Source organism: Nipponia nippon, unplaced genomic scaffold (genome assembly GCF_047370975.1).
Source record: "Nipponia nippon isolate SJK-2023a ecotype South Korea unplaced genomic scaffold, ASM4737097v1 scaffold_4, whole genome shotgun sequence".
NCBI classification, from domain to species: Eukaryota; Metazoa; Chordata; class Aves; order Pelecaniformes; family Threskiornithidae; genus Nipponia; species Nipponia nippon.
In genome coordinates, this window is record NW_028262358.1 from 9,240,441 (window position 1) to 9,259,384 (window position 18,944).

Consider the following 18,944-nt stretch of genomic DNA (forward strand, 5'->3'; position numbering starts at 1 on the left):
TTTGCAATTGCTCTTCCTTAGCAGGGGACAGACGTAGGCTCCTTGCCTCCCAAAGGTCTCTTTCACACAATGTTTCACACCATCATGCCTGTGCCTTTCTCACTAACTGGGCTGAAATAAATTTATACATGGTCTAGTTTTCTGTGGGCTTTAGCAAATGACCTCAACTCAATCGGCCAAACAGAATAAAAACACAAGCAAAAAATGTTCCTCTGCCCAGGAAACCAATGCAGAAAGCTCAGGAAAATCCATCTGCCCTGGCAGAAAGTACATTGCTTAATGTCCCTGTGTAGTAGGGAGGGGACAACTTTTTATCGTCTTTCTTTCTTTGTATTTATCTTTGGCTAAAGGCTGTGTCAGGTTCAAAAGGGAGCTACAGACCTGGAATATGCGGCTAGCTCTAAACGCAGCAGAAGGTAGGAAATAGTACGGTAGAAACCTCCAGTGGTAAGGTAATGTTTCAGGTACTGGATAGAAAAGAATCTGACAATGATTTGAGAGAGGGTTAGTAAGTCTGAAAGCAAAATGAGCCTTGAAAAAACCTTCTCAATGGTACTCAAATACCCAATCTGTCATCCTTTTCTCTTCAAAATGAACTCCCTGCAGCAAAATTACATAAATTAGAGTACTGGGAAACTGTGAATTTTTTATATAGTTAAAAATGTCTTTACAGGTGTGCTTCCTGGTGGCTAATGACAACAAATCAGTTAATAAACAATTTCATTTGAAAAGGCCAGCTGGGCTTATATTAAATATTTCTTCTGGGAAAAGTTTGGGCTTAAAATTTCAAGCTCATTTAAATAAAAATCTGCTCAGAAGAATACTGTGGGAAAGAGCAGGCTGTCCATCAGCAAGCCATCCTGCTACAGCCCCCAGCCCAGGAGCTAACATGGTAGTCGGGAAGGGCTTATCTCCCCCGCCTCTCTCTGCGATCACATGGACAGAAACTCCTCCAAAGGCTATCTCACAGCAGCTAAATTATGCTCTGATTCACAGACAGCATTAGATCCACCATGCTGGCCTTTGTGCATTATATGCCACAGGATGGTATTTTTCACAGTGAGCTCCTACCAATCTACTTTGGTATCAGTAGTCAACAGGCTCAAATGACCTCTGAACACCTAAACTTCTTCCTAAAAATCTTCTAGAGATTGCATTCTAGCTGATTAATCCATGAAGCCGACAGATGCCTGTTTTGGCTGAACAGCCCATTCTTCCAGAGTTAGTTTTGTGGCGTTGTGACTGTGTCATAGCCCCTGTACAGTGGGCCTTTTAAGATGCTTACAATTAATGGGGTTTGATTTCGAAAGGGCAATACCATTCCCTGCGAATTTTGGTCTCTACCAAATATAAGCAATAGCAGCCTCAGTAAAGGTTGGGACTTAGCTTACATTTTATTCCTCAAGGACTTCTAATTCTGGAACTGAGGGCTGCCCCTTCCCACACAGCTGTAGCCATGCCACATTCTCCTATTGCCTCTAATTCGTCCACATCGTTTCTAAACACTCCATGAAAAGCAGACCACCACTGTTTTGAACCAGGAGGTGCGAATTTGTTGTGATCCCAGTGAGCAAGGCACTCAAACTTTGTGAATATCACCTAAAATGCCATCCATTAGAGCTAACACTACGAAGAGGATAGTATAGATAATCTTACCTCCCTTCAGACGGTGGGACCCCTGCGCTGCGCGGTATTGAATGGGTCTCCAACCATGGTGCAGCACACCATGCTGATGCCATCCGTAGAAAGGTTTGGTCTTTTGAGCTCGAACAGGACTTTCTGAAAAGAAAACAATTCTGTTCATCCTTCCTACTATCAAATAAAAAAGATGTTTACATGAGAACTTGTCACTGCACTTTTAGTTAAAGAGAAGGACACACAGGTGGTATAATTGCCAGTACTAAGGGGAAGCTGCCCGCAGGCTCCTTCGTTACGATCAGCCAACTAAGATTATCTTGTAGCAGGAGATATACACAGCGCAACACAGTCACGAAAGCCACATTATATATGGGGCACAGGGTAGCACAGCACAGTCTACACTTACACGGGTTAACTGGTTTGTGGATCACTAACTGCTCCATGGGCAATGGTCTTCCTGTCAGGATCACTGTGACCACCAGCAGAGAGAAGGGCAGGTTTGCCTCTGCCAGCACCAAATAGCAAAGAGGCTCCTTTCTCAGCGTGGGGGTTTTGTCGCTCCTGCCCCACAGTATTTAACTCCATCTATGCATTGCACCAGGAAGCGAGATGCTGAGCCCTTGGCTCTGACATCTGTGCCCCTGAGCTGTCCCTCTCAGACAGACCAGCATGTCTCCTTTTGACTCTAATGCCAATCATCTGTATTCCCACAGAGCTATGGACAGGCAGCAGCATGCATGCTCCACCATGCTCCCTGCCGCCACACAGCAGTGAGCCCAGGGGTGCCCGAGGGGGCACAGCCATCATCCCAAAACACGGATATGCACCTTCTGGGATGGATTTGCTTCATCTCCACCTAGTCTGGGGAGGACGGACATACCTTTCATCTCCTGTCAGAGCAGTCACTTCTACCATGCTACTCTCAGACTTCAAAAAGATTATGAGAAGGCGGCTGATCTGGCCCTGCAGTTTTGACACCACATCAGAACTACAAAACCTTTTTTAAAGTTAGAAATAAGGTGTGATAGCAGCTTTTCATGACTCATCCTGACACCAAGATTGTGGTTTCGTGTTCTGAGTAGCTTCAAATGAAACTACCATTAGGCATTATTCTTTTGGGTTAGAATTCATTTCAAGTGTGTGCAGAAATAACCAGCAATATATATAATACCTGCAATAAGGCTTTCACAGTATATTAATCCCTTTCTCAGATTGATATTGAACTCCAACAGTTCTTTAAATCTCAAATTACTTGTGAGAAAAAAAGAACTATTAACTTTTGATGAATCACCAAAAAATGTCTCAGGCAGTAGAACGGGGCATGAGCTTTAAATACTTCATGTCTTGCTATGGGGAGAAGCTGGGGACCTGGAGTAGATAGGACCCCTCTCTGCATGTGCCTAAGCAAGCCAGACCTCTGCGATTCACACTGCTTGATGTAAAAGTGCTTTGTAGTGACATCCTCTCGTCTGTATGTTTACGCTGAGATGCTACACATAAGGAAAAGGAGGGTGTCTTTCAGGTAAAAGTGGGATTATGGGAACTGCACAGGGAAATTCTTGGAATCATTCTGCCTGCCATGGAAATACAGGGTGAAATGCCAAACTGCCAATGCCAAATGACAATAGGAAAACCACCACAATATTCAGAAGGGGAGACATGAAGGAGCAGGATTCTGTCTGTGGCAAATTAACGGAAAGTAATGTTCACTGAATAAAAGCAGCAGAAAAAAGAAGATGCTGAAGAGGTGATAATACAAATCAAAGGGCTTTGCCAATAGAGAATAGAAATGGCAAAGGAAAGTGCTGACAATTTAGCTTAAATTTGAGACTGTAGCTGTAATGGATGAGGGTTAAATTTTTTAAGAATTGCGGCATCCAACTTCTCCTACTTAGACCACCAAAGAAGTTGGCAGGTTTTCGGAAGGATATGTCTCCTACTGAGACACTTCAATTAAAAAGCTGCTTCATTTCCAAAAGCATTCTGCAGCTCATAGCACCCACTGAAAAAGAAGATGCACTAAGTCTATCTTTGAGTAAGATCCAAAACAAGCAAGACTGCCTCTGAAAATCCAAAGGAGCAACAAGCCTGACTGAGATATGGGACATATTAAGCTCGTTTTAGATGTTTCTAAATTCAAAGGCTTTTGAATATGGGGTATGAATAAACCAGTTCTTGAGGAAGAGGCCAAATGTAGACCTCAGATCTGGTTCTGCGATATTAAAAAGAGGAATTTAAAGCAGGACCATTGAAGTTCTATCTGGTGCAGCTGAGAAACATTTAATAGTCTCATGCAGAAGACATGAGCTCTGCATCACAAAATTTCTTCACCAACAGGCCAAGAAAGCATTTGTCGTAAATTATTTGGGTGTATGTAATGCAGCCCGGGAACAGCAGTATAGATTAGATGATAATCCTGAGATCTCTTTCCAAAATGTTGTTCTATATGAGCTATATATTATTTCATCTTCATTCTCTTAGAACAATGTTCAGAAATAAAGAAAAACTGTTTGCTTTCTGCAACTGTAAACCTTGCCTAGGAGGTATTCTTTTGTACAATGGGCACAAAGGCAGAAGCAGAGGAAAATTTCCAATTTCCAGGTCAAATCTCCAGTTTTTGAGTTTGAAAAGGCATTCCTAGAAATTCCAAGTAATTGCAGTAACATCTGTTAGAGGCTGATATCAAAATGGAACATTTCAACCAGCTAAACTGATCTTTATCTCCAATTGGCAAAAAGTTTCCAAGCACTGATCTTTGCTGTTCCATATATCTGGCATAGAACAGACAGAACTTACAGTGATGTGGCTCTTCAGGAATCTCTGGAAATGGGCTTGACAGTCTAAAATTAAACAGTCCCGAAGAGCTGACTGGGAAGCTGACTTTTGTGACAGGGAACAGTCTTAGCAGAGAATGAAGCTGGTAAGTGAGTGGGGCAAAGGAGGCTGTCTCGGCCATCTTCTGCCTTGCTGCCACAGCGAGGAAATACATTGCTGCATGCTGCCACTGCCCACAGCTGGCACATTAGTATCCACCGAGCTGTGAGTGTGCCCAGGCAGGATCTGGGGAGAAAAGCACTGAACATTTGCCTTTCAGAGGCCTTCTGCTCAAGAGAAGGGTTTGTGGTAACAGGCATGTGCTCTAAGGAAGGCCGAGTTAAAAAAAAACCCACAAAGCCTAACAAACACATCCAAAAGAAAAGGGAAAAAAAAGTGGTATTTAATAATTAAACAAAACGTTGAATGTTTAAAGACTGAAATGGTTTTTTTGTGGTCATTCATGTCATACTACTGTGGCATCAAAACTTGTGCACAGTCCCTAAGCTGGTCACTGCTTCCTGCACTGCCCCAAATACTGTCACTTTTGCTTTAGGTAAGATGGGCTTCTCCAGTAAGGGGTGATAAGTGCCAGCTAGGAATATAAACTTCTTATAGCTATTTCTACATATTTCATAGACTACTGTTGAGGGCAGGGGGTGTGCTTCTCAGAGAAGATTGCCATGCTAAGCTGAGCTGAGCAAAATAAACACCATTTTCTTACATGATCACGAAATGATGAACAGAGATGAAGAAAACAGGAAATACACAATGGAAGAGAATTAAAAAGTTCAAAAAAAAGAGACAAGTAAAAAGAAAGGAGCTTCTACTTGGAAGAAAGTTCCTGATTGCCCCTGGGTCACCTCGCATGTTAAGCAAGCTCTGTGCAGCTCTGCTAATCTTTGTGTCATTCGGCTGTGAGACCTGCCTGACTGCCACCGTCCACAGAAACCTGTGCAGCTCTGGAAGGAAAAGACCTTTTGGATGAAAGCACCGTGTCTGCTGTTCCAACAGCCTGACAGCTGTCTTTGTGGGTGTCACTACGGTTGCTGACAGCCTGCTTTGCTGCTCCTTCAGATGCTTTGCCCCTTTTCCCAAGCTGAGAAGTGATAATAAGGAAGCAGAAAAAGGTGGTAAGAGGAAAGTTAACATGATGACATAATCCATTAATACAGTCAAACACTTCTCTCTCCTTCCCAGGGCTTTTCTGTGGCCCAAGTCACCATTGGAACAGCTGAGTACGGTGGGATTACTTCTGCGTGCACATTTCTGCCAAACTCCATCCAAAAGCCACTTTCCTCCAGTGCCACAAGGCATGCTTTCACATATTAGAAAAATATACCTAACTCTTTAAGCAAGTCTAGGGTCCTCTTGAACATAAATATCAGTTACACACTTTAGATTTAGTAAAGCCCCTGAGCCAAATGTCTGGCTGAACGCTGAGCAGAAATACACATAGTTGTAACCCATGTGTGCTGCTACCTTTTGTTTGTTTTTCCAGAAAATCACAGTATGTCTGATGCTTTTGTCACTTTTCACCAACTGATTTGTATTAGCAACCTTTGTAAAACTCCAGCTATACTTTTTGCAAAGCTTATGTAAGTCCCCTAGGATTAATTTCCTCGCTCAGAGTCCAATTTATTTAGCAATTAGGAAAAATTAGACAGTAGCTGGTGAGTTTGCTGTTTTGAAATGAAAGGCCAGAGTCCTAAGGTCTGTTCCCAAGCGAAATGCTAGTTTTGGAAAATCATTATTTGAAAGTCTCTAAACAAGTACTTTACATGGCAATCTTTTTTGCATCATTTAGCCTCCAAATACCTTCCCTGTTCAAACTGTGAGCATACTAATGAAAAAAACAACCAACCAGGAATATAAATTGTTTACATGATAGTTTTCAGAATCAACTTTTCTTTCTCAGCCTGAATTCATCACTGGTAACACTGGTCTCAGGAAATGCACTGCGACACTGTGTAAAATGTTGTGATACCATTGGGGAATCACCAATAAACACTGTCAAGGAGAAACCTTGTCCTGTGCAGAAATCCAACACCAGAATCATACACTCTCTACAGAATAATAGGGACTTGGAAATACAATGTAATAGAGTATAATCATGTGATAAAATGGATGTCATATATGGGCTGTGGGGAAGGATCTCTCAGTCTGTGCAAGCCTCCCAGTGCCCCGTTCCCAGGAAGAGAACACCTGTAGACTGCAAAGCCCCTGGGCTGGGCAATGCTGGGACAACGAAAATCCCAGCTGTGCACAGACAGATGGCTGCCCTGGGCCACAACTCAGCCTGGCCACCCCAGGGAGCTGCTCTTTCAGCACACTTACACCAGAAGTCACAAGAGACTATGGTTTTTGAAGGCAGCCTTTGGGAATTCTTACACAGTGTCTGCAGCTGGGAAATCCTCCTGCATATACCCCATGGCTTTAGAGTCTTTCCACTACTGCCCCAGCCCTTTTTGTAGCGCGGCAGGTTACCAGGCCAGTTATTGAAGCTCTAGACCCAGCTTTTAGCTCTCACTCTGCCCATTTGGCTGCAAGGGCAGCTCTCAGGACCAGTGGTTTCACTGTCTATTCAACAGCTTCTATTCAACTACTACAAAGCACTGCCTTGCACAGCACATGCAAATCACATCATTTCACAATATTACTAGTATTTTCTGAGGAACAGCTCGACACATATAGCACAATTACTTGGAGCACGGTGGATGAACAACTGCTGGACAGAAGCTACGTACCAAGCATGAAGAGCAGATCTGGAGGGGCTGTAGTTACCAGGGCTCCAATGCGAACTTGCCTTGAGTCAATGGGGATAGACTTCTGCAGCAGCTGAGGTTTTGGCCTAAAGGAATAAAAATATTTGGATATCATGTTGCTTGATTAACTCACTAGATAACTTAATTTGAGACAGCTGAACAAAGTCTTAAAGAGATCATGCATGTTCCCAATGTAAAGCTTGCAAGAACTCCCTTTAGTGCACTAGTTTTTCTTAACAGGCATTTAAGGTTTATATGACCCATTTTAGGGATCTTTTAGATGTGATTCTGATGTATGCTGTAAGTTCACTTTGCCTCCCCCTATACTTACTATATTTACATTTTTTTGTGACAGAATTCAACAAGTGGATTGTGTCTGATTTCCTCATTGTTCATTTGGTTGCATATTAAAAATCCCTTAAGGGCTTTTCACCTATTACACTGACTGTTAAAAATAAAGCCAAGCAAAGTATTTGCTGTGAAATTCTTAATGCTGTCTGCTGACTCCACACAGCGAGGACTCTCTGGCCTTCCACAAGTTTTCTGGAACAAATGTCACATTAGTGGCCCTTTTACCCCAGACATATTGCACATTAACAGATTTATTTCCTTATCTTCTTCCAGAGATAAGTGCTCTGTAGCTCATGAAAGCCAATTCTTGTGAGTGTGCATTGTAGGCCACATATTTTAGGTTTTCTGCAAATCTTCTACAATCTTCATGACCTTCTAGAGCCTCGTACAATCTCATCTGCTGGGGACTACATAATGTGTCCCAACTACGCATCTTGCAAAATGTCAGTTAATGTGAATAAGACTGGTGGTGCAGAAGAGGACAGGGGATCTGCTGTGCATTTCCTTTCCTTCTGAGGAACTGGGAAGCAAGAGAACTGCTCCCTGGGGTGCAAGTGCTTCAGAGCAACGAGGAGGCAGCATTAGCAAAGGACACCAAGTCCTTAAGGATTCATTGCCACTTTTCCGCTCTGAGTAATTCCCTGAGAGGGCAAGGAAAGCTGTCAGGGGTCCTCTGATTTACAGCTATTCAATGTTTGACCCTCCTTCTGCAGGAGCTGCCACAGCAGCAGTCCTAAAGACAATAGCCAGGGAGAGATCCACGGAGAAAGGTCCCTGGGAAAGTAGTTCACCCTCCTTCCTCCCCCTCCTCTCCACTGGGCGGTTTGGATTTTGCTTCTATGTCACATCAGGTGTAGGTAACTGCTGCCCAGCACAGACATAACTCAAAGAGCAAGCGAAGACCAGGGTTTTACACCTTCCATGCTCAGACTTGGTAACAAAGCCGCTCTGCTGATTCGATGCATTCAGGGGGCTAAAGCAGAAAAAAAAAAAAAAAAAAAAAAAGGGCTGTGCTCTATTGTCTCCATATTGCACTGCCTCTTTAAAATCAGAAATGCATGGACAGCTTCAAGGTGCCTCCCACTGAGAAAAGGCTTTAGATGCATGCACAGAGACAGCGGAGCCATCCTCCCCTGAGCTGCAGGGCAAACCTGCTCGGGACAGAAATGATCATTCAGCGAAGTCCTCTGGCTGCTTTCAGTGATCCTTTCTCTGCTCCAGTGACAGCAGCACATTTGCAGGGGAGAAACCTGGAGGCTATCCCCAGGGTGCCGAGACCTCCAAGAAGACGAGAGCAACGGCAGGTACGGTTAGCTGATGGTGTTATGTCAGTTGTGGATGGTTGGGTTGTCTTTATTTTAAAGTGCTCTCCCGGTATGTTGCAGGGAAACCTGTCTGAAAGAGATAGTGCACCTTGCTTTGACCAACATACCGATTTTGCATCCAAGTGTTTATTTAGTACTTCTCTTAAATGAATGTTCACATTTCCAGGCAGCTGTGAGGATGTCTTGTAAAGCAGTCAATTGTTTAAACTATTATTTAGTTTCAGGCTTTGGCTTTCTATTATTCTGTTGTTCTGCAGCTCTCAGATTGAAAAGCAACGTGGAGACAGAAGTTGTACAAGAGAGTTTCTCTCAGAAATTTATTAAGTGTTGGTACATCAGGGACGGAGGGTGGTTCCAGGGAAAGAAGGGAGCAACAGCTCCGCTATGCAGATTTTCCTTTGTAGCCATGATGGACATTGTTCAATAGCATCTGACACCCTGAAGATCTACTGCGTCAATGCAGAAAAAGTGGTAATGCCCCCTGATTCTCTTGGGATGGGGTGGGACTGTCCTGGCAGCTGGCAGTCTGGTGTGAGGATTCCCAGATGTGGCACAGGAAGAAGCAAGAAGACAGCCCTCTCAGCAGTTTGATACAGAGTAGAGGCAAAATTAGGGAGTAGATTAGATTTTTTCCCTCAGTGTGGAAAATAAATCAATTTTTAACATTTGGTACAACTGGCAGTACAAAGAGGGGAGCCTGCTTCTCCCCGTCTTCAAAAATTCAAGGCACTTTGTCTTGCTTAAGGAAGATTTTCCCTTTCACTTCAAGAGCCTGTTTGTGGAAGCACTCTCCCTGTGAACAGCAGATTTGCCTTCACAGCAAAGCCCTACAAGCTGGTTCATGGGACAAAATCTTGTCTATGCAAATGGGCAGAGCTCTACTGGTTTGAGAGAGACAATAATGGATTATGCTGGCTGAAAATCTTGTCCCCCTACTCAATTAATAGCTGCCAAAAAGGAAAGTGCTAGCTTTGCTATTTTCTAGGGTCTTGGCAACTCTTACTTAATTAAGAAATGTATTTAGAAGCCAGGACATCAGTTCTCCTTTCATTCTCACCTACCACATCACACTGAGACATCTAGCATAAAGCAAAAACTTTGTCCAAAAGGCACATCAAATACTTTTCAGCAAATTGAGGTGTCATCTCATTTTAGTTATTTTACCTTGCACGGGGATGACTGTATTTTATACTCCTATATTGTCATTTCACTGTGTGCTGAAAACAAAATTTCATCGTTGGCAAATAAAACTTCTGGGTGTAACAACCAGTGTATTATGCAACTCAAGGGATTTTACGATAGCAGAAGCATCCTTTCACAGGGTATTTCTTCCTGCTGTGCGCAGCCAGCAATATTGCTGTGGCGCAATAAGGTGGCTATTGCTTTCCCTCAAGCACAGTATTTTTGCTGTAATTTCCTCTCAGGAAATGTTTTCCTCTTTTTGTTCCCACAGAAGGAGATAAATGAGGCTGTTGCTCTATAATCTCATGGGGACAAAGACAAGGTGACTCACTGCTCAGAAGAAAACTTTGGATGAGGTCTCTCGCCTGCCACCGTTGTGCCCTGCCACCCTGGGTAATTCTAACACGAAACCAAGGGCCAGCCAAGCCACATATGTCAACAGAAAACAGACATGGCCATGGAGCAAGCTGAACATAACCCAAATGCTACCATCAACCTCAACTTTGCTGCAATCTACAATCTCCACGATGGGGATTTAACCTCCTTGCGAAACTTCTCCTTCCCTTTCAATTTCAGTTACAACGATTACGACCTGCCACTGGACAGTGAAGATGACATGACCAAAACCCGCACCTTCTTTGCAGCCAAGATTGTGATCGGGGTGGCTCTGGTTGGCATCATGCTGGTCTGTGGCATCGGCAACTTCATCTTCATTGCTGCTCTCGCCCGCTACAAGAAGCTGCGAAACCTCACCAACCTGCTGATTGCCAACCTGGCCATCTCAGACTTCATTGTGGCCATCGTGTGCTGCCCCTTCGAGATGGACTACTACGTGGTGCGGCAGCTGTCCTGGGAGCACGGCCACGTCCTCTGTGCCTCAGTCAACTACCTACGGACCGTCTCCCTCTATGTTTCTACCAACGCTCTCCTGGCTATAGCTGTTGACAGGTAAGTGGGGTGTTATGACTGCACAAGGAGATAGCCAGAGCTTCTGAGGTTGGCTGTCCAGATTTCTAGGTTTTTAACACGCTCAGCTGTTCTGCAGGATTTGCTGATGTCCAGGTAGGTACTACACAGACCTGGGTATCTTGTTTCATTAAAATTTAATCACATGAGGTCATAACATTACCCTGGAGAAAACTCAGTGGAAATTTCTTGATTGAACTTTTCAGGTAAAAAGAATGTTGATTTATTAAAATGAATTTTTTCTCATAAAAATATGCTTGATTCAAGTGTAGGAGAGGATTTATAAAATAAGGGAAAGAGGAGAAAGAGAGAGACAAATCCGAGACACCCAGACGAGGGTGTTCATCAGCACTATATAATCGTGATCCAAACCATGCATCTCTAAGGAACCTTCTCTACTGGCCTACAGAGCTTTTCTGAGTCTAACCTTTTCTATAAACAGTGAAGTAAACACTCTACAGCAAGAGAAATAGTTGACTGATACAGAATTTGACAGCTGACTTTCCAACAGGGTTATTACCTTACAGGATATTTCTTTCTCCCTCTAAGATATTTTCCCCAGTTTTTGTTTTGGTGTGGAGGAGAGTAAAAGGTAAGACTTCTGTCTAGCCTGCAAAATAGAGTTCCTATTCTCCATTGTGCCATACTGAAAAAACGCAACAATCATGAAATGGATGCTCGGTGAGTGTGACCAGCACTCTCCATTAAAATACTCTCCTCTCATAGTCTCCTCCCTCTTTACACACCTCTCTGAGGATGGCACAGTGGCGAGCCAGGAAAGACCCACAGGTCATTTATGGCACCCATATTTATGGCACTGTCCAGAAAACGATAAAATGCTACACCAACCCAGTTTAGCAGAGATTTCCTACAGCCTTCATAATGGGTAAGCAGAACATAATGATATCCACCTGCTACACCACCTGCTTTACACTGCAGTCCTGAGGTATTTCTATGCCTGTCTCTCACTCCAGGAATTTTAGCAATATAATTTAATTGTATTCTTTCTTATGACTCCTGTTCTCTTAGCCTCATGCACCACGGACTCTGACAGACCCAGGTGCTGAGGATCAGCTTCATGCTGACATAAGTCTGACACGACTGACTCACAGAAAGACGGAGAGCTGCAAAGTAAACTCCTTACAGAAAGGCCATCACAACAAGTCATCTTTTGTGTACAAACACAATATACATCTCTGTATACCCTCTACATATACACACTGTATGATTCCTACCCCCCCTTCCCTTTTTTTCCCAACTTCTCTTGTGTGCCATTTTATACTTTAGTCTAATGTTGCATAGTTTTTGGTACCTGATCCAAAAGACATCTCAGGAGCAGTTAACCCTGCTGATGGTTGTATAGATACAGCTTGTGCACGGCTGATTCAGCTGTTACTGACGTCAACAGAAGTCTGTGGAAAGACTCTGGGGAAGTTCAGAGGTGTTTTGCCTGGTGTGGGGGAAAGGACAATCAGTTCCAATGAAACAAATCCTTAACAAGTGTTTAACAAAATAACCTTTGAATTGCAGCTCAGGACTCAGGGTTAAGCTTCTAAACACTATCACGTATTCATTACCGTTTTCTACTACTTCTCTTTTTCAACTTCTAAAAAATTTTCTTGGAAAGCTCTGCTAGTGCATCCCAGGTTGATGAAGTAACATGGGTCATTGAGCCCTTATGCTTGCTAAGAAATCAGAAGATTTCTAGCATATCTCCCCACGCATCTTTAAAAACAATCCTGGAAATGATTAATCACTGAAGTTTGTTGTAAGAACACACTGTTTTGGCTTCACTGCCTTTTTTTTTGTGAGCTTTTGACTTGGTAAACAGAGAGAAACTTCATTCATTTAACAATCAACCATTCCATGTTGGTTATGTCATGTGGGTCGTTGACTTCAGTCTCTAAAAAGAACAGGCTCCTAACAAAAGTCTTCCCATGTTTAGATCATTGAAAAGGTCTCACCTATGTAGAGAAGGTAAGCCTGTCCCACAGGATTTCCTTCAGGTAGGGCTCTCTTTCATCTTCCTTGATGTCTATTCACATGAAGCGTAGGAATTTCACATATTTAAGGCCACATCTACATTACAAAATAATGCAATGTGAAAGGAGAGGATCTGAAGAGCAAGAGTTCATGCTGAGGGTCTGATGTCCATGCTATAAATATTTTGGGGGGGTTTAGCTTTGGCTGGGTCCCCCAGACTGAACGCCCATGGGCGCTTGTTTTTTTTTAGGTACACTTTTGGAGCACATCTTCCAGGGCAGTTTTACCTGAACTCAGTTCATGTGCTCCTGGACCACTCCACAGTAACAGCCCAAGTGTGGTAAGCAATGACAATCAGGAAATCCACCACAGAAGCTCCCTCCTGACTCTCTTGTAGAGATTTACCCCATCCAGCCAAATGTTTGGCTGAGCGGATATACATACTTAAGAATGCATACACGTACATTATCCCACAACCTTATTTCCACAGGATCCAATCTAAAAAATATTCATTTATCAGCTCCACAATGAGGCTGAGTAATTCCGCTGTCCCTTGACATCTAGCCTGCACTATTTAAGAGTAATGAACAATTCATCTGCTTCCAAGATCCGGCTGCTGAAAAGCAGCATTGCATTTTATTTCAGAATGAATACATCCTATGGATGCTATCTATGTATAGAATATATACAGATAGACAAGCCTCTGAATGAATGAGAAATTCCACTTTTTGAAACAATCTTTTGTGTTAAATACAATTGTACTGGGAGCTCTGGAATGTCTCTGATAAAAATCTCCTTTTAGCAGAAATATCCTAATCTTTCTGGAATAGTGTACTCTAATGTAAGCTCTTCTTACATCTACAGCTTCTTAAAAAAACAACCCCCCGAATTCCAACCAAACAAAAAACCCCAGAGTGAATGCCATTTGGTCCTAGCCCCCTGAATCGAGGGCAATTGATGGATCTTGCAAGTAATGTACTTCCATTTCTCCACACTTCTTTGTGAAACACTGCAGTACACCTTGCAGTTTTACAGTCATAAGGAGTGCAAATACCTAACTCAAGTTTTATGGTTTGGCATATTACTTAACACAGCATATTTAAGATTAATGAGCAATAGTCACCTCCAGCAGACAAAACAAAAATTTGCATCGGCAGAAAATGGATACACAGTCCTTCATTGGTGGCTTGAAAACATGCTCACCTGTAACCATTCATTAGCATCAGCTTCAGCTCTTTGCACCCCATGGGATAACCAAGAAAATAATAAAAACGCTGTTACATATATTTGACCTCTTGGTAAAAAAAAAAAGCATATTTTAAATAGTTCTCTGCCTAGGGATAACATTTTCATGTTTGTCTTTTTACCTGCACCTGACTAGGTGTATATTACTGCATGTTTCAAACTCTCACTTGAACATGTGCTGTCCACCAAAGAATTTCCAGATGCTGTGTCACAGCATGTCCTGGATACAACATCACCTGCGTATTGTGCTAGGTCCTGCAAATATATTTGTCAGTAATAGGAATATTCCCTCTCTTTCTCCTCTTCCAGTCTTTCCATAACTCCCAGACTGTGTTGAAAAGCTTGTGATACAAAATTACAACTTTTTCACTCTGATCTTGTTAACAGGTGGGAGTTTAAGACTGAGGTCTTGAAACCATCCTCAGACACCCTAACGTACGCTCAGATTTTCAGATTGCCAGGTACCCAACTGTCCCAACAAACCCTTCAGCCACTCACTCCAGAGTTTCTGCCCAGATTTAGGAACTTGGCTCTAGGCTGCTACTTGGGAAAACTTTCTTAACTCTCCTCACAGACAAATTTGTCAGTCTCTCTCCTTAAGAATGACAGCAATTTCCTTCTGCCTCATTCTGTCCACTTGTATTTTGAAGTGTGTTCTGACTCATAGCGTTTTCAGAGTTCATTTTTAATGTATTTGTCTGTTCTAGGTATCTGGCCATTGTTCACCCACTGAAACCACGCATGAATTATCAAACAGCAACCTTCCTAATTGCCTTGGTCTGGATCGTCTCCATACTTGTAGCTATCCCATCTGCGTACTTTGCTACTGAAACGGTGTTATTTATAGTGAAAAACCAGGAGAAAATTTTCTGTGGTCAAATTTGGCCAGTTGACCAGCAGATGTACTACAAATCATACTTCCTCTTCATTTTTGGCATTGAATTTGTTGCACCTGTGATTACGATGACCTTGTGTTATGCCAGGATCTCTCGGGAGCTTTGGTTTAAAACCGTACCAGGATTTCAGACGGAACAAATCAGAAAGAGGCTTCGATGCAGAAGAAAAACTGTGATGGTACTGATGTGCATCCTGACCGCCTATGTTCTCTGCTGGGCACCCTTCTATGGCTTCACAATCGTCCGTGACTTTTTCCCCACCATCTTTGTGAAAGAGAAGCATTATCTTACTGCTTTTTACATAGTTGAATGCATTGCTATGAGTAACAGCATGATAAACACCATGTGTTTTGTAACTGTAAAAAATAACACCATGAAGTATTTCAAGAAGATCATGTTGCTCAGATGGAGATCAACATATAACGGAAGCAAATCTAGCACAGATTTAGACCTGAGAACAAGTGCAATGCCAGTCACAGAGGAGGTAGACTGCATAAAACTGAAATAAATTTTCTGCAGTTCTAATCTCACATATTTTGGAGAGGGGGTAAAGAGGAAATAATGCCTCCTCAGAAACTTCTCCCTTGTCTGTGGGAATACCCACCATGGGTGAGAGCCCTCGAAAAGCAGCCGACTATGCATTTCCACAAGAACTCTCTTCACTGGACTGCTGTATAATCCCATAACTCAGACTGATGCTGTGCTTCAGTTCACCTACCTGTAAATTTGGGATGTCGACACTCACTTTAGTTGTTTAAAATTTAAGGTGAACAAAAAAGTCTTATGAATGCATTAAAAGATATTACAATGATGGAAGAGTTGATTGCTGATCCTAGCAATGATGCCTCTTTGTTTCTTCTTAAGAGAAATCTCTGAACCCCTTTGAGCTTATCATTTGTACCTTTAAGCTATTTGGTGTCCTTTTCCTTCTGCTTACAAGAGGAAGGATGGCAAAAAAGCCCATTTTTCTTCATGTCACTCTTTATCCTCTCAGTTTACCCATCATGATGAAGCTCCTCGAAGTCTACAGACCACCAGCTTTCTATTGTCCGATGTGCAGCATGCTCTTATGAAAGGCACATTCTCTACAAAGCTAAATACTGCTTCATAGTCTAGTGAAAACCTCAAGTCTCTTCCTGTGACACCCTGTTTAAGAATATTTTGTCAACATTGCACTCTGTAGTTTTATGTAGAGTGTTACTCTGTTTGTTATGTATTTTGAAATGGCACAGCTACCTATTGAAGGGACCTGTTCCCTTCTCTCACCTTCAGGCACCCTGTGGCCAGCTTCTGCTGCCTTGAGTCACTGAGCTCTACACAGAATCAATCACAAAATTGTAGAGGTGGGAACAACATCTCCAGATTGTCTAATCCCTCTGCTCAAGCAGGGTCAGCTAGAACAGGTTGCCCAGGATTATGTCCAGCTGGGCTTTGACTGACTCCAGGGATGGAGACTCCACAGCCTCCCTGGACCACCTGTGCCAGTGTTCCAACAGCTCTCAACACACTAAAAGTGTGTTTTCTTCTGTTCAGACAGAATTTCATCTGTTTCAACTTGTTTTTCAGTGGGACCCATATAAAAGAATAGCATGATATTGGGAAAAAACTCACCCTGCTGAACCAGGCCTAGACATCTTATCAAGTCTATGTACACCTTCAAAATAAAGTACAAGTAGGGCCAAAAAAGCATAGGGATCTTGAGATGATCTGTCCTTCTGCAAGAAATGGAGACAGACTCTAGGCTTCAGCAAGCCAGTCACTGATTGAGTTGAGCAGCTCATTGCCTGGTCAAACGTGAGGCAACAACTCAAGATGAATTCTGCATTGCCTCCCCCAGTGCTGTTTTGACTATTCTGATTTTGCGCAACTCCAGGACGGGTGTTTCTTAACTGATAATTGTGATAAAGCAGGTGACAGTAGCAGTAATACCCACTCATTTAAACTACGCATAAGATATCATGGACTTTTGTGTATTGAAATCAAGTCTTTTCTATCGTGATGACAAATGCTTCCTGTTTTTCCTGTGGTACTGCCTACTTTTGGAGTAAATGGCTTTTGTAAATCATTTGTCTATTCGTGAATTTAAAGTGAGCAGCAAATCCTGCTAATAAAACAGTAAACGTGGAGTCAGTATCAGTGTTGTGAATTATTTTTTTATATTTTTCCCTTAGCCATAATTTTCCTACCTGAGTGACTAATGTGAACTATCCCATTTCTGCTAAAGAAAAACTACCAGGCTGACCAATTAAATTTCATGGCAAAAGGATATTCAAATCCACTAAAGCGCTCAAATCCTCTCGTCACTAACCACTCTTAAAAAATACACGTTGGAGAGGATCTCATAATTTGTTCTGTTAGGCTAAACAATTACTGAAATCATTCTTCAAAATGACATTTTTGACTAAAATAAATCCATTTCATAATAAATAATTTCATAATAAATCCATTTCTTTCCCAGCCTGCCAAAGAAATGTAAAGGATCAGAGAGTTGCGATATTTCATCATCAAGAGGCTTAATCTTGTAATTTCTCCTGAGATCTCACGGTTTCTTCCAAAACTATTCACCCATATTTATCTCCTGAAACCTGTACTAGTTACTGGGGATTAGCTAGCAATACCACCTGTTATTAGAGTGTCCTGATACACCTTCCACCTATTTTTCCTAGACTTTTCTTGGTGCAACAAAGCCAAACAACCAACAATTTTCCACACCTGGAAATCCACCTGAGGCTGAGTTATTAAAAAGAAAAAAGCTCAACCTCCACTAAGCAATACAGTACCAAGCAAAAACTGGGGGGAAAAGTTGCTTTAAAATTCTGGAAATCACTGAGAGCTCCAAGAGAGCTCTTCTGCTCCCACCTGCCCAGTGTTCTCAGCCATCACCGCATCCCTGTCCCTGCGAAGGGTAGTAAAGCAGCAGCTGCCACAGCCCCTGTTGCAGATTTAGGTTTTAGAGTCCTCAACGTTGCTGTATTTTGACGTTGTCGGGTCTTCCCAGCAGCAAAGCAGTGTTTCAGCCTGAACCACTGGATAAGGCAGGAGAAAAAGCTGTGCTTTGCCCTCAACTGCATTTGTTCTGAGTAGCATTCCCAGAAACAGCGGGATTCCTGCTGAGGAAAGGGGTAGTCCCCTGATCAGAGCAGCCAAGCAGTCACATCACCCTTAGCCTGTGTCTGCACCAACTCCAAACACCCCAAAACTGGTCACAGGCTTCCCTTTCAGGGACAAATGCCTGCTCCTAAACTGAGCTCTAGCAACCAGGGGCCCAGGGCAGCGAGCCCAGGGGCCTTGCATGGAGACAGAAACCCCATGGAGCCATTTTGTCCCCACAAAACTCATTTCATCTAGGGAGTGACAGGGTATGGTCCCCTCCATTGGCCAGGGCCTGCCTGCCACCCATGACTGCACTTAAGTGGAGAATTTACAAGTCACTTAAAAACTCCCTTTAAGTGCAGAAGTGTGCAGCGGGGACAGGCCCTCACCCGAGTGGCTCCCTCCGCCAGGGGGGAGGCGGGCAGGCCACAGTCCAACCAGAGCAGCCGAGGGAGGGGGCCAGACCCCACACCCCCTATAGCTTAACTGAGTTGTGCAGGGAGAAAAGAACAGAAAGGCTTTTTTGTACTCACACAACTCAGGCTAGGGAGCATGGGTGCCAACGAGGGCTTCAGAGACGAGTGCTCCCTCAGCTCCCTGTCAGGTAGGGGCTACGCTGCTGCCTCCTGCCTGGCCCCTCCCTACAGAAACACTTTCTCACTTATATTGAATGGCAACATTTAGCA

General features: G+C 43.0%; 1 protein-coding gene across 1 annotated transcript; it reads left to right on the top strand.

Moving 5' to 3' along the window:
- The first annotated feature begins 8,822 nt into the window (after positions 1 to 8,822).
- PROKR1 (prokineticin receptor 1) lies at positions 8,823 to 17,245 on the top strand. The gene is made up of 3 exons (XM_009476178.2): positions 8,823 to 8,872; positions 10,347 to 11,023; positions 14,977 to 17,245. The coding sequence occupies exons 2-3, from the start codon at positions 10,527 to 10,529 to the stop codon at positions 15,671 to 15,673; spliced, it is 1,194 nt and encodes a 397-aa protein (XP_009474453.1). The 5' UTR covers positions 8,823 to 8,872; positions 10,347 to 10,526; the 3' UTR covers positions 15,674 to 17,245.
- Positions 17,246 to 18,944: the final 1,699 nt, after the last annotated feature.